The sequence below is a fragment of the Dermatophagoides pteronyssinus genome, unplaced genomic scaffold, assembly GCF_027571235.1.
Source record: "Dermatophagoides pteronyssinus isolate colony J.1.1.1.1 unplaced genomic scaffold, Derpt_VIB-CSIC_2022.12 sq0004, whole genome shotgun sequence".
Taxonomy (NCBI): Eukaryota; Metazoa; Arthropoda; class Arachnida; order Sarcoptiformes; family Pyroglyphidae; genus Dermatophagoides; species Dermatophagoides pteronyssinus.
In genome coordinates, this window is record NW_027461528.1 from 821,438 (window position 1) to 835,826 (window position 14,389).

The 14,389-nt window shown below is 28.8% G+C and overlaps 1 protein-coding gene across 2 annotated transcripts in view; it reads left to right on the top strand.

Moving 5' to 3' along the window:
• Positions 1 to 13,212, top strand: part of LOC113788558 (uncharacterized) — a 38,349-nt gene extending 25,137 nt beyond the window's left edge. For both annotated transcript variants that reach the window (XM_075819416.1, XM_075819417.1), the window contains 12 exons: positions 4,628 to 4,969; positions 6,578 to 6,688; positions 8,228 to 8,431; positions 8,523 to 8,873; positions 8,955 to 9,046; positions 9,449 to 9,725; positions 10,818 to 11,195; positions 11,433 to 11,732; positions 11,832 to 11,960; positions 12,029 to 12,137; positions 12,298 to 12,467; positions 12,562 to 13,212. In XM_075819416.1, coding sequence (XP_075675531.1) covers positions 4,628 to 4,969; positions 6,578 to 6,688; positions 8,228 to 8,431; positions 8,523 to 8,873; positions 8,955 to 9,046; positions 9,449 to 9,725; positions 10,818 to 11,195; positions 11,433 to 11,732; positions 11,832 to 11,960; positions 12,029 to 12,137; positions 12,298 to 12,467; positions 12,562 to 13,121 — 3,023 coding nt within the window. In that variant the 3' untranslated portion in view covers positions 13,122 to 13,212. The remainder of the gene's footprint in view (positions 1 to 4,627; positions 4,970 to 6,577; positions 6,689 to 8,227; positions 8,432 to 8,522; positions 8,874 to 8,954; positions 9,047 to 9,448; positions 9,726 to 10,817; positions 11,196 to 11,432; positions 11,733 to 11,831; positions 11,961 to 12,028; positions 12,138 to 12,297; positions 12,468 to 12,561) is intronic.
• Positions 13,213 to 14,389: the final 1,177 nt, after the last annotated feature.

The window sequence follows — 14,389 nt, forward strand, 5'->3', positions numbered from 1 at the left end:
TCCATTGAACAAAAAAAAAAATCATTACAGTTACAGAGTGTGAAAAAAAACACATTTAACCCAAGCTTTCTTCTTCTTCAGACTAATTCCAAAACATTATTATTGTATTGTTCATCATCAACTTCTTCTTCTTTTTACTCTGGATGATGATTATGATTAGATTCTTGTTTTTTTTTCTCATTCGATTTTCTCATTCAATAATAAAAAATAAACACCTCGTTTTCATTCGAATGTTTTAATGTGAATTTGTTGTTTGTTTGGTGTGTGGGGGTGTGTTAAAAATTGCTTACAACATTGGATTTTCACTGAAACAACTCTTTTATTTTTCAAACAACATTCCAAAATCGCTTTAGCTTTTTAATGGTTCTTTTCTTTTGTTTTGTTTTGTTTTACAATTGGGAATCATTCTTCTTTTCCAATTTTCTTCAATTTTTTATTTTTCTAATGAAAAGTCATCATTTTAAGATTAACATTATTGCCGGACTAATATTATCTTTGAAACAAGAATAGATGATGATGATGATGATGTTCCAATTGGAATCGACAGTCAGTCAGTCATTCATTCAGTCATTCGAATGGCTTTCTTCTTAACACTTCGCTATAAGCTGTGCTGCAAAAAAAAATCCACCCACACACACACAACAAACTCATCAACACATCACTAGCCATTCATTCATTCACAATTCGATTGGTTTGATGATGATGAGGATTTCAAACTGAAAGGGAAAAACAAACAAAAAAACATGAAATGTTAAAATAGCCCAAAAAAAAGAAAAGAATCGTCATTTTCGTAATTCTTTTCTTGTTTTTCTTCCGAAGAAGAAACAACAACAACAACAAAAAAAACAGTAGCTAATCATCATTAAGAGAATAATTCGCAAAAAAACAAACCAAACTGAACCAACCCGAATCATATAACAATTCTGATAGTTTTTATAGCCAGAAAATAAAGAGGAAACATTATCATCACGTTTTATTTTCTTCTTCGTCGTTGTTTTTGATATATCGCGTGCCTTTTTTTCTGATTCTAAAATACCCACTACACTGTTAAAAATGGTATGACTTTATAAGTTCATAAAGTGGAAGTGTGGACTTATAAGTTCACATTTTTTCTCGTATGAAGTTATAAACTCACATTATTTCTCGTATGAAGTTATAAGCTCACAACATTTTTCGCATGAGTTTAAAAATTCGAATTTTGGATTTTATTTGTAATTTTTTTTATTAGAAAGTGTGCTAATTTAAGCCTTGTTAAGTAATATTGTAACACATTTTATGTGTGTGTGTACACTGTTAAAAATGGTATGACTTTATAAGTTCATAAAGTGGAAGTGTGGACTTATAAGTTCACATTAGACCAAGTGAACATATAAACTCACTTTAAGGAATTGTGAGCTTATAACTTCACTTTAAGGAATTGTGAGCTTATAAGTCCACACTTCCACTTTATGAACTTATAACTTCACTTTAAGGAATTGTGAGCTTATAAACTCATACGAGAATGTTGTGAGTTTATAACTTCATACGAGAAAAAATGTGAGGTTTTTAAAATAAAAATAAAAACCCCTATACGCAAGCGTTTTTTTTTGATTTAAAAAATCTTGATGCGCAAGTGAAATTAAATTGAATTATCGAAGTTTTTAATTATTTTTCATTTAAAGATATATTATTAATTATTATAATTATTAAACAAGGCTAATAGGGGTTTCACACTAGCAGCAATGTGAATGAAATATTTCAAATGCAATATTTCAGTCCATAATGCTGAATTGTAGTGAAATATTGCATTTGAAATATTTCATTCACATTGCTGCTAGTGTGAAACCCCTATAATAGAAATTTATCAATAGAAATCGGCTCAGGAACATGAAAAGAGAACCCGACTTGGTTTTCATTGTTCTATCCATCTTTATAGATTATGACCTCGTGATCAAACGGACAAATAAAGTAAATTAGAATCTTTGCATTCATTCGACACTTGTCGGCATTGAAGTTGGGACAGATAGCAATCGACCATCCCCAACATAAATGTCATTCTTTCTCAATCTTAGCTTGATTCCGTGTTATTGTAGGTAGTGATAAAAAATACTTAAAACAAAACCAATGAGATTAGGAAAAAATATGGAACAAGTTAGACATAAACAACAATCATATTCAATGAGCAAACCTGATAACCAAACTTTGTAAGCGAACCACACTTAACAAAAATAATGAATAACAACTAATCGAACAGTAGTTTAAATAATCAAAACAGAACCCTAACAGCTAATTTCAATTACGAGGGCGCTCGTCGCCTCCACATGAATTCACAATTTTTCAAAAAAATTTTCCAAGTCCAAAAATCCAAATTTTTTTGAGTTTGTAATTTTAAAAAATAAAATAAAATCAAAATTGTGATTTTATAACTTCACTTTAAGGAATTGTGAACTTATAAACTCATACGAAAAACATTATGAGTTTTTAATTTATAAAAAATAAAATAAAATCCAAAATTCGAATTTTTAAAGTCATACGAAAAACGTTGTGATTTTATAACTTCACTTTAAGGAATTATGAACTTATAAACTCATACGAAAAACCATGTGAGTTTATAACTCCATTCGAAAAAACATTATGAGTTTTTAATTTAAAAAAAATAAAATTAAATCCAAAATTCGAATTTTTAAACTCATACGAAAAACGTTGTGATTTTATAACTCCATACGAAAAATATTGTGAGCTTATAAACTCATATGAAAAACCATGTGAGTTTATAAGTCCATCCGAAAAAACATTATGAGTTTTTAATTACAAATAAAATCCAAAATTCGAATTTTTAAACTCATGCGAAAAATGTTGTGAGCTTATAACTTCATACGAGAAATAATGTGAGTTTATAACTTCATACGAGAAAAAATGTGAACTTATAAGTCCACACTTCCACTTTATGAACTTATAAAGTCATACCATTTTTAACAGTGTACTTAACAAGGCTTAAATTAGCACACTTTCTCTCTCTCTCTCCTTCTTCTTTTATTGTCAAATTTTTGATTCTTTTACTGTGTGTAATGTGTGTGTAAATAGTCGATTGTTTCGTTTTTTGGAAAAATAAACCTAATTTTAACCTAGTTTTTTTCAAAACTACTAAGCTGAGTGAAAAGAGAGATAATTTAGTTCAAACATAATACGCCCCCATCATCATCATCAATAAATGCATCTTTGAACCAAAAAAGAAAAGAAAAGATTCAAGTTTTTTTTCACTGTAGTAATCAAAGAATTCGTTTAACTTTGACATTTTCTAGGGAAATTTTCTCAGGAAAAAACCTTTTGATTTATTTTTCATCATCATTTGTTTGCTACATGCATTAATCAATCAATCAATCAATCGATTGATTTGAAATGTTTAAAAAATTTAAAAAGGATTTTTTTCTTTTTTCGTTTGCATCAAGCGGCAAAATGAATTTAAAATTATGAAAATTATCATTTATGTTTGGTGAATTGTCTAAGTGTTTTTCATCATCATTTCAAAACCAAAAATAGAAACAGAAAACGATTTTCAACTTGGTGAAAAAAGAAATCATTTTTTTCCAGTAGTCATAAGTGTTAATGTATGGTGATTATCATCATCATCATCCGGAATACTTAACCCTTTACAATCATTCCAATTTTTTTTCTGCCACTTTTTTAAAATCATCAAGCCGAAACAAAATCATCGATTTTTTTTTGGCTGAAAAAAAACGATTTTCATCAAACGAAATTTTTTCTTTTCGTTGCTGAATCCAAGAATTTCAACCAAAAAATTTGTATATTTGTATGGTTATGGTCATTTTTGGAAAGGGGGAAAATTTCCCGAAAATAACCAAAAAAATTCATCGTCTGATGATGATGAATATTAATGTTTTTCGTTTCGTTTCGTTGATGTGATGATGGTTTTTTTGGTGAAAAAGAAGAAAAAAAATTATCCCAAAAAAGAAAGAATAAAACATTAAAACCTAATGACCATTTTTTTCGTTTCATCCATGAATTATTATTATTATTGTTGTTAATGAGATTTTTTCATTTTCGTAGATGCCTGTTTGTGTGCAGAGGTGTTAAATGACTAAAAAAAGAATGAATCATTAGAATCAACCAAGAGTTTTTCGTTTTTTTCATTCTTCAATGTTGTTGTTTAAAAATATTCTATCTCCTGGAATTCTGGATGAAGGTGTTATACTTTCATTTTGTTTTCTGTTTCGTCTCATAGATTAACTGCCTAATAATGCATCATTATCATCATGATGGAAAAAATTCTGGATGCAAATGATGATCATTATTTACTGTTATTTTGTTTTTTTCTAGTTAATGTTTTTCATTCACATACTCTTTTTCATCATTTACTGTTAGTAAATGGTTTACCGTTCTGTTTTTGCTCAAAACAAAAATTTTTATTTAAATCTTTTAATGATTTAATTTTCTGCTTGTTAAAATGACTCTTTTCTTTCGGTTATTAACATTTAAATGTTTGAAAAATTTGTTTGTTTAGGATTTTTTCGGTTTTGAAAAGTTTTTTTTTCTTCAAAATTCTGATAAAATTTATTTTTACCTGTTTTTAAATAATAATGAATTCTGTTTGTTTTTTTCTCACTTTTTTATTTTTATCAACATATAGACAATACCAGTTATAATGCTATAATAAATGGTGAAATAGCATTGCCTTGTAATATAACATCACCAACATTTGATGATGGTGTATCATTAGTATTATGGTATCGTGATGATATTGCAACACCAATATATACGGTTGATGCAAGACAATCAACATCATTAGAAAATGCACAACATTTTCTACATACAGATATATTTGATCAACGTGCAACATTTAATATTAGCTATCCATTAGCATTTTTATTAATCAAACATGTACGATCAAATGATGGTGGTGATTATCGTTGTCGTGTTGATTTTCGTCGTGCTCGTACTGTAAATCGTATATTAAAATTAACCGTTATTGGTAAGTTTTTTTTATTCATTATTTTAAAATCATACCCACACATACACACGCGCACATCCAATTTCAGCCAAGGATGAAAAATTAATAACAATTTTTCATTTTTGCGAAGCGATAAAAATGCAAACGATACTACTTTGTATCGTTGATAGTAGTAGTAGGAGAAAGAAGAAAAAACTCTGATGTATCAACCCTTTCTGTTTGACGATAGATAATTTGTTCGGGTAACAAAAAAAAAAAATCGATTCAGCCAAACAAAATCAATGACCGAAATCAATGATGATGATGATGATGATAATTTTTCATTCTGGTTTCGAAAATAACCTTTTCGTTTAGTTGGAAACAAAAAAAAAAAAAAAATTCAAAATGAAAAACGAGAAAGAATCATCGATCCAAACCAGAGATTGAAAAAAAACCCGAATGAAGAAAATCTAATTACCATTTTTTTTTTGTTTCCCATTTGATGGATATGAGGAAATGAATGATGGTATTACTGGTTGATTTTTTTCTCTTTTTTCGTTCGTAATTTTCGATTTTCCATTGATTTATAATCGACCAGCAGCAGAAACAAAAATAAATCAGAAAAATAAATCAAATTACAATCAGATTATATGTTTTTAATGATAATTTTGCCTGTGCTCTATTTAAAAACAAAGAAAAAAATTCCCGAAATAATGATTGCTTTTCCCGAAAAATTTCCCGAAAAAGAAAAAACCACCAGAATCCAGTGTAAAAAAGCAAAAGATTAAACATTTTTATCCAATGTTCTCAGGCTATTGTTGTTGTTGTTGTTGTTGTTGCTACAAATGTAAACAACAACATTGAAGGCAAAAACTTCCCAGAATCACTATAGAATCAATGAAAATAAAAAAAAAGTTCTTCATATGAAGAACTTAATCAGTCAATTTTTCATTGACTAAACCAATTTGGTTGGTTAGTTGGTTAGTTGTTTCAATTTATTTGTCTTTCTCTCATCATCGTAATCATTATCATCAATGAATACTTTGTTTCGAGCCGAACGAAAAAAGAAGAGTGGAAAATCCTATAGGAAAAAACCAATAGATCTTGTCAACTTAGTTTGTTTTTTTTTCTATCACCAACCAAAAGATAATCATAATAATAATAATTCCAATTGGAGAGAGAGAGAGAGAAGAATTTATTTTTTTTTGTCGCCAATCAACTTAACATCATCAAATTGGTTAGTTGGTTGGTTGGTTAGTTGATGATGACTTTTTCAATATAGTGAATGAACGAATGAATGAAACTTTCGTTAACAATGGTCATCATCAAGGGAGATTATTAACGATCCACCACCACCATCACTACCAACCAGAAAAAAAAACAAAAAAAACGTGATGTTTGATTACATGTTTGATGATTTTTGTTGTTGTTTCCTCGAATCCCATAGTTTACACGAATCAACCAAACAGAATTCCATACGCCCACGCTTTTTTTTCAAGAATTTGCTTTCATTCATTTACAATTTTCTTTTTTTACTTTCGTCGTTTCTTTCGGTTATTTTTTTTTCCCGGTTCACAATGGTTCGTTTGTGAAAATTTAATTTTCAACAACTGGAAAACAACAACAACAAAAACAAAAACAAACTACCAGTGCCAACAACATCTGTTATAATTTATGATCAAAATTTTACAATCATTGATAAAATTGCCGGTCCATTTGAAGAAGATTCAACACAAAGCCTTATCTGTGATTCAAATGAAGGTATGTTTAAAGTTATTTTTTTTGTCTTTCTTTCTTTTCCTGTGTATTCCTATATTCTCCTGAATCGTTTCATAATTTTAAAAAAATCAAACAAACAAACAAAAAAGATCAGGTGTTCAACAAATTCTATTTTTTATTTTTCTTCCTGGAAAGTTTCCCATTGAAATTTTTTTGTTTTAACTACACTGGGCGTCAAGAATCTACGCACTATACTAGAATTACTTCAGATAGATAGATTTTTCTGTTCAAATTAATTAAGGCAATGTTCATTTGGATTTTTTTTTGCAAAGCAAGGTTATAATTTTCTTTTTTTTCTGGTTATCGAATGTCGAAGCAAAAAAAACTACCAAACTGAAATCCCCGTATAGAAACTAACACCAGATATTTTTTTCCTCGGTTATTCATGAAATAATTATTTTTTTACCGGATTCTTTTTTTCACTTTGTTGCTGCTGTTGTTGAAAATTTATCAAGTTAATTCTAGGTTTTAGTCTTTAGCTACTTGGATTTTGTTTTTGTTTGATTATATAATATAATTGAAGCCAAAGACAACAGAAAAAACACTAGAAATAATAATGATAATGAACAACAACAACTACGACGACAGAATCGAGAATCCAGAAAGCTGGAAAGATTCTGTAAAGAAAAAGGATAGTTTTTTGGGTTCTTTTCGTTGAAAAAAACTTTTCATCAACTGTCTATGTGAGTGTGTGTATTCCAGCTGAAAAAAACAAAAAACAAGATGGCAATTCAGCTTGAAAATTAATCTAGTTTGTTATTCTGTTATTCTTGCTTCTTTTTCGTCGATTCTTTTACTACACAAAATATCTCTCTATCCTTACAATATAGCATTTGATTTTCGCTGTTCAACAGAAAAGAAAGAAGGAAAAAAAATTCAATGAATGAAGGTGAAAAATTGCCATGGCTTAACCATCACACACACACACACCAAACATATTGATGGCTCCATAACACTATTTTTTCACATCTTTTTCTCTCTCACAAAAAGAGAACAACGCATCACTTTTTTTTTAACAAATAGAATCCGACAATATTTATTTACAAGCTAATAATTTTTATTATTATTATTATCTGAAATCTTGAACAAACTAACTAACAAACTATTGGCAAAAAACTATATGAAAAAAGATACAATGTCTATATATGTTTTATCATTATAATAATAATAATCATCATCATTGAAGCTTAATGTTGGCAAAAGTTGGTTGGTTGGTTTGTTAGTTAATCTCTGATTTATTCGGGTAAACACACACACACATACACACACACACACACATACACACACACACACACTTAGACATATGGAAACAACATCAATCCATTCATACATATAAATCAATACATGATATGATTTTCTTTCTTTTGAATGGTGTGTTTTGTATTGATTTGTTTTTTTTTTGTTTTTTTTTTTTTTTGGTTTTTTATCTTTTCATCTTTCATTTGTATATCTTGATTCTCGTCGTTTCTTTCATCGTTTTTTTTGTTTCTGGTTTGTTTTTTATTCCAAAAAATAAATTAGGTAATCCATTACCTGTTGTACATTGGTGGCGTGGTTCAAATCTAATCGATAGTGATTATTATATAATAAATAATAGTATATCAAGAAATGTTTTAACATTAAATAATTTAACACGTAATGATTTACAATTATCATTAACATGTCAAGCATATAATACAAATTTAACAATACCTATTATTAAAACAATTACATTGGATCTTTATTGTAAGTAATATTTTTATTTTTTTTTTTTTAATTCCTGTTTCATAATTTGTAATTTATAATTTATAACTCATCTTTATATTTTTTACTATAGTAAAACCAAAAGAAATACGTATAATAACACCAATGAATAATATATCGACATTGAATCCAATTGAATTAGCATGTCAATGTTCAGGTTCGAAACCGGCTGCAAAAATTAAATGGAAAAAATCACAACAATCAAATAATAATGTTAATGATAATCATGATAATAATAATAATGTACAATGGTTGGATGCATTTTCACAGATCATTTCACAGGATGGTCTTACAACAACTAGTTTTTTATCATTTGTGCCTTCAATCGATGATAATGGTAAAAATATTACCTGTATCGGTTTTAATCCTAAAATATCAATTGAAAAATATTCAATTGAAAATTCATGGCCAATCAATATAACATGTATGTATTCTATTATGATTTTTTTACAATTCAAATAAAACTTTTTTTTTTTGTTTTTCATTTCATTTCATTTCAAAACAGATTCACCAATATTATCATTAATCATGGGTTCTGATTCACATTCACAGGATATTGTCGAAGGAAATAATGTTTATTTTGAATGTGATATAAAGGTAAATCCCCCCCAAAAAATCCTTTTGTCATTGTTTCGAAAGAAAGCGATAGAATTTCTCTTTCTTTCTTCATCGTCCATTGTCAAATCAAATATCAAAGAAATTCTTTTTTTCTGGCCAAAAGGAATTTGGAATAAATTCATTTCCGTTGACAGGCCATAATAATAGTAATGTCTGTAGTTTAGTTTAGTTTGTAAATGTCTCTTTTCTGAACATCTTTGCCATTGTCCACTATGGATGTTTGTTAGGCTTTTTTTCCCATTACCCAGTTAGAAAATTAAGTGAAAATTAAATATGATCACACAATCTGGCCGCTAACTATATCAATTTTTTCTCTTTTTCTTTTTTTGTCATTGTTTTTTCATTTCAAACATCGACAAAATCAAAAAAAAAAATCGACAGGCCAATCCATATGTCACTACATTTGGATGGAAACTTAATGGACAAATACTTGATATTCTTAATACGAGTACTTGGACATCATCATCATCGTTACCATCATCATCATTATCATTAAATTCAACAACAACAACAGCAAAAAAAATCAATGGTATTGAAATGCGTAATACATCATTATTGGTTACAAATGTAAATCACGAACATTATGGCCATTATCAATGTTTTGCTAATAATCGTATTGGATCAAGCCAAAGTGAATCCGTTTTTCTAAATGTTAAATGTAAGTTGTTACTCACTTTGTTTTTCTATTTTCATCATCAAAGCATCAGCAAAGCATCAATCGGATGTTTTAAAAATAGTTTTTTGTTGTTTGATGTGTGTGAGTGCGTGCGTGTGTGACACTTAATGATTTCCGTCCGTTCGTGCGTAAATTCTGTGTGTGTGTGTGGCTGGTTTTGCTCGATTATCATCTGAAAACGAAAAAATCATTTCAATTTCATCGAAAAAACCCGATTGAAAAAAATTACCTTTTTTCCAGCGAGGAATGCGAATTACACCGAGAAAGATAGGAAGGAGAAACAAACGAATTTGCATCTGTAATTAAATTCAATTTTTTTGTTTTGCTGGGGAAACATTTTCAAAAAGTTTCCGAGAAATTGCTATTGGTGATGATGATGATGAGGATGATAATGACATCGGGTTATTGAATGAAAAAAGATAATATTTTTGGGTGCAAATACTCATCGATTGTCATCATCATCATGATTTGAATCTAAATCTGAATCTTGATTCTTTTTCTTTCTTTCATTTCAATTGAAATTGATTTAATCAATTCCAATCGATTTCGATTTAAATTCAATTCAATCATCATCATCATCATCAATTGGTTGAATGTCGTTCGATTTATATTCGCAAAATCGATTGATTTTTTTTCTTTCTCTTCGTTTTTTTTGTTTTGTTTTTGTGTATTCTACTCGCGAATTTTGATGCTCGAATTTTCTTCTTTCTTGCTTTTTTTTTCTTCTTTATAAAAAATCTATTCAAAAACGAAAAGCGAAAGAAAGTGGGCTTTTTTTGTTTTGTTTTGTTTGCCGCATCCGAATGTTGAAAGAGCACACACACATAGGGGTAGAAATAGGCCAAAAGAGCATCTTTTTTTCTTTGTTTTTTTCCGTTGCTTTTCAACTGATGATGATGATGATGATCCATTATGATGATTCTGTTATTTTTTTTCTGTTTTCTGTTTGGCTGGTTTTCTTTTCAATTTTTCTTATTCTGTTTTCATTTTTTTTCATTTTTCCATTTTTTCATTTTCGCTGGATTACTTATATGGATAATGGCAAATGATGATAATAATGACAACGACCACCAGATACACCAAAATGTAAACATAAACAAATAATTGCTATTGGTGTTGCTATCGATGAAATCGTTACTATTGAATGTCAAGTATTAGCTAATCCAGTTAATGTTAATTTTGAATGGTGGTTAGAATTTTCATCATCATCATCATCATCATCATTAAATGATTCAAATAATTATAATTATGATGATAGTGGTGGCCAAAATCATCATCATCATAATCAAACCAGTAAACGTATAATGATCAAATCATTTACCAATATTGGTTTACGTAGTTTAGCTAAATATCGTACAACAACAATCAATGATTATGGTAGGATTTATTGTCGTGCGAATAATTCGATTGGTCGACAAGATAAGCCATGTATTTTTCATATCATTAAAGCCGGTAAGTTTTAAATGAATGAAAAAACAAAAACGTTTTTGTCATTATTTTTCCCGGGAAATTTCCCCATTGTTTCGTGTATCGAATTCTTATTTTTTTCCATTTTCTTTTTTCTATTTGAAATGATTATCACTTTTGCTGACTTTGTGATGTTAATGTGTTTGCGTTTTATTTTCTCGGGTCTGAATTCCGGTTATTATCATTATCATCATTATCATTATCGTATGTATGATTGAACAGAAGCACCAAGCCATCCACATAATTGTTCATTGGTAAATAAAACAGCACATTCATTAACAGTTGAATGTTCATCCGGTTATAGTGGTGGTTTGGAGCAAACATTTTTCCTTCAGGTTTATTCATTAAATCCAGAACGTTTATTAAAAAATCTAAGCAATACACAACAACCATATTTTTCAATCGATAATTTACCGGCTGGTTATCTATTTAAATTAGTTATTTATTCAACAAATCGTAAAGGAAAATCTAAATCAATTGAAATTACAGGTAGTACAACGGAACCATCACCTTGGAAATCTGGTATGTTTTTTCATTTTTCTTTGTTTTTATTCAAATATTTTTACCAACAATCTTATAATGAGGAATATTCTTCTTCTTCTAATTAATCAAAAAAAACAGCTGAATATCCATCAACAAATGATTATAATTCAACTATAATAACACCATTTGTTTTGGTTATAATTGTGATAATTATTATTGTGATATTATTGATAACCATATTGGTACATATACGGAATCGTATAAAAGGTATTTATTTCTTTCAAAAAAACAAACACCCTATGTTGACCACAAATCTTATCATTTAAATATTTTAGGTCGTATGCGAACCGTGATACAGGCAAATGATTCAAATCATCATCATCACAATCATCTTCATAAACCACCAACGTCAACCAATATAACGCCTAAATCTATTATGAAAAAGTAAGAATATTATTTTCGTTGTAGCAAATTCTCAAAGAAGAAATTATTTATTATTCCAATTGCATATGATAGAATGAATTGAAAACAAAATTGAAATTGAAATTTTATTGACTTTTTTGAATCATAAATTTTTTTGCTTTGTTTTTCATTTTCAATCAAGGCAAAAAAGTTGGAATATTCCGACTGAAACGAATATTATTACAACAACAGCATCGGTTATTGATACATCATCTGCTGCTGCTGCCATAATGAATGGTCATATTGTACATAGTGGTGGTGGTCATAATAACGAACAGGATCCAATATTGAATAATCTAACAACATTCAATGGTAAGTTGATTGATCCAATCAATAACCAAATGTGTGTATTGCGGATAACAAAATAGTGACCATTCTTTTTTTCTTTTCTTTTATTAAAACAAAGTTGTTGAATGTTTAGATGATAATCTTTATGGTAATAATCAATGTATATCAACTATAACTATTGATTCATCATCGGATCATCTTGGTCATCATCACCATATTGATCCGAATTATTATCACAATCATCATCATAATCATCAAACTTTGCCTTATTCTTTTGTGCCTTCAACGACTATTATGACCGCAACAGCCTCAACACCAACAACAACAACTATGAAAAATCCAGAATTCTATACATTAGATCCTAAAAATCTGCATACTGATCAAACATTATCGGCTATTTTAACGCCACCATCATTATCAGAACATCTTCAATATCATCATCATCATTTTACTGATCTAAATTGTCATGGAAATGATCCGAATGTAATTGTTGAGAATAATTTATCACATTTCGATACAATCGATAGTAATCAAAATGCTGATGATGATGATCATGATCAACAAATTGAACAATGTCGTTCATTTCCAACCCCACCACCACCACCTCCACAATTATCACCACTTCATAATTCAGAAACAACAACAACAAAAACGGCTAAAATGGAAATGATTTCCTGAATCCAATAGGTGTTCCAAGGTGATTCAATTGCAATTTCATAACAAGATTAAGGATTCTTTGAAAACAAAAACAAAAAAAAACGAAAGTAAATCAATTTGAGCATCAATAACAACAACAAACGGAAAATAATTGGATGAAAAATCAATTTAGATTTTTGTTTCAACAATCAACAATGATGGACTACAGAAAAAAAACTTTTTCATTTTTCATGTTTAACCTTTTTTTTATATATATTGGTTCAGTTCCTGGATGATATTTTCAAAAGAGAAAAAAAAATCAAAAATTCAATGTGTAATGATGCAAAATATCAAAATAACAAACAAACAAACAACCAAGGGAAATTAAGAAATCGGAAAAATATGCCAATTGAAATGATTGAATATATAGTATCGATCATAACATTATTATCTGACCAAATGCCTGAATGGAAATAATAATAAAAAAAAGCAAAATTTTGAAGAAAAAGATTTTCTCGGATGGATAACGTTCAACAACAACAACAAAATATTGCATCACATTAACATCAATTTGTCGATATTATTGCTTGTTTGTTCATTCAATGATTTCAATCATTCAAGCAGCAAACAGAAAAAAAAAAACATATAATCGATATCTATAAACACACACAACACAACATTCATTCATTCTGAATTCTGAATCAAAATCTTCAACATAGTCTTAAATCAACGACAGTCTTTACTACTAATGCTGAATATTTACATTCTTCTGTCTTCTGTATACAAGAACCACACTTCTCGGATTCGTTGAATGGTTTTCCTTGTTTTAATAAGGTTCATCATGTGACGAATCCGAGAAGTGCTATTGTGTCAACCTTTGATTTATTTAAACTTGATCAATTCACGACATCAACTTGTGCTTGTGCTATTGTTAATTGTTTTAAACCTTTTATTCTTTGTTCGGTCTACTTTTCTCGTAATGATGGTTTGTCTTGTTTGGAACAGGATCTGGCACATATTGATAATTTGATCACGTCTTTTTCGTCTTATCCAGTTATAATTACGGGAGATGTAAATGCTCATCATACAGTTTGGGGCAGTGAAGTTAATGATGAACGTGGTACGATGGTGATGGATTTGATCCTTGGTCAAAATATGATTTTATTGAATGATGGCTCGGTGACATTTGATAATGACAGACATCAGAGTGCAATAGATATTACTTTTGTAAATCAAAATGCATTATCATTAGTTTCTGACTGGAAAATAGAAGATGTGGTTTCTGGTTCTGATCATCGTTTATTTTCTTT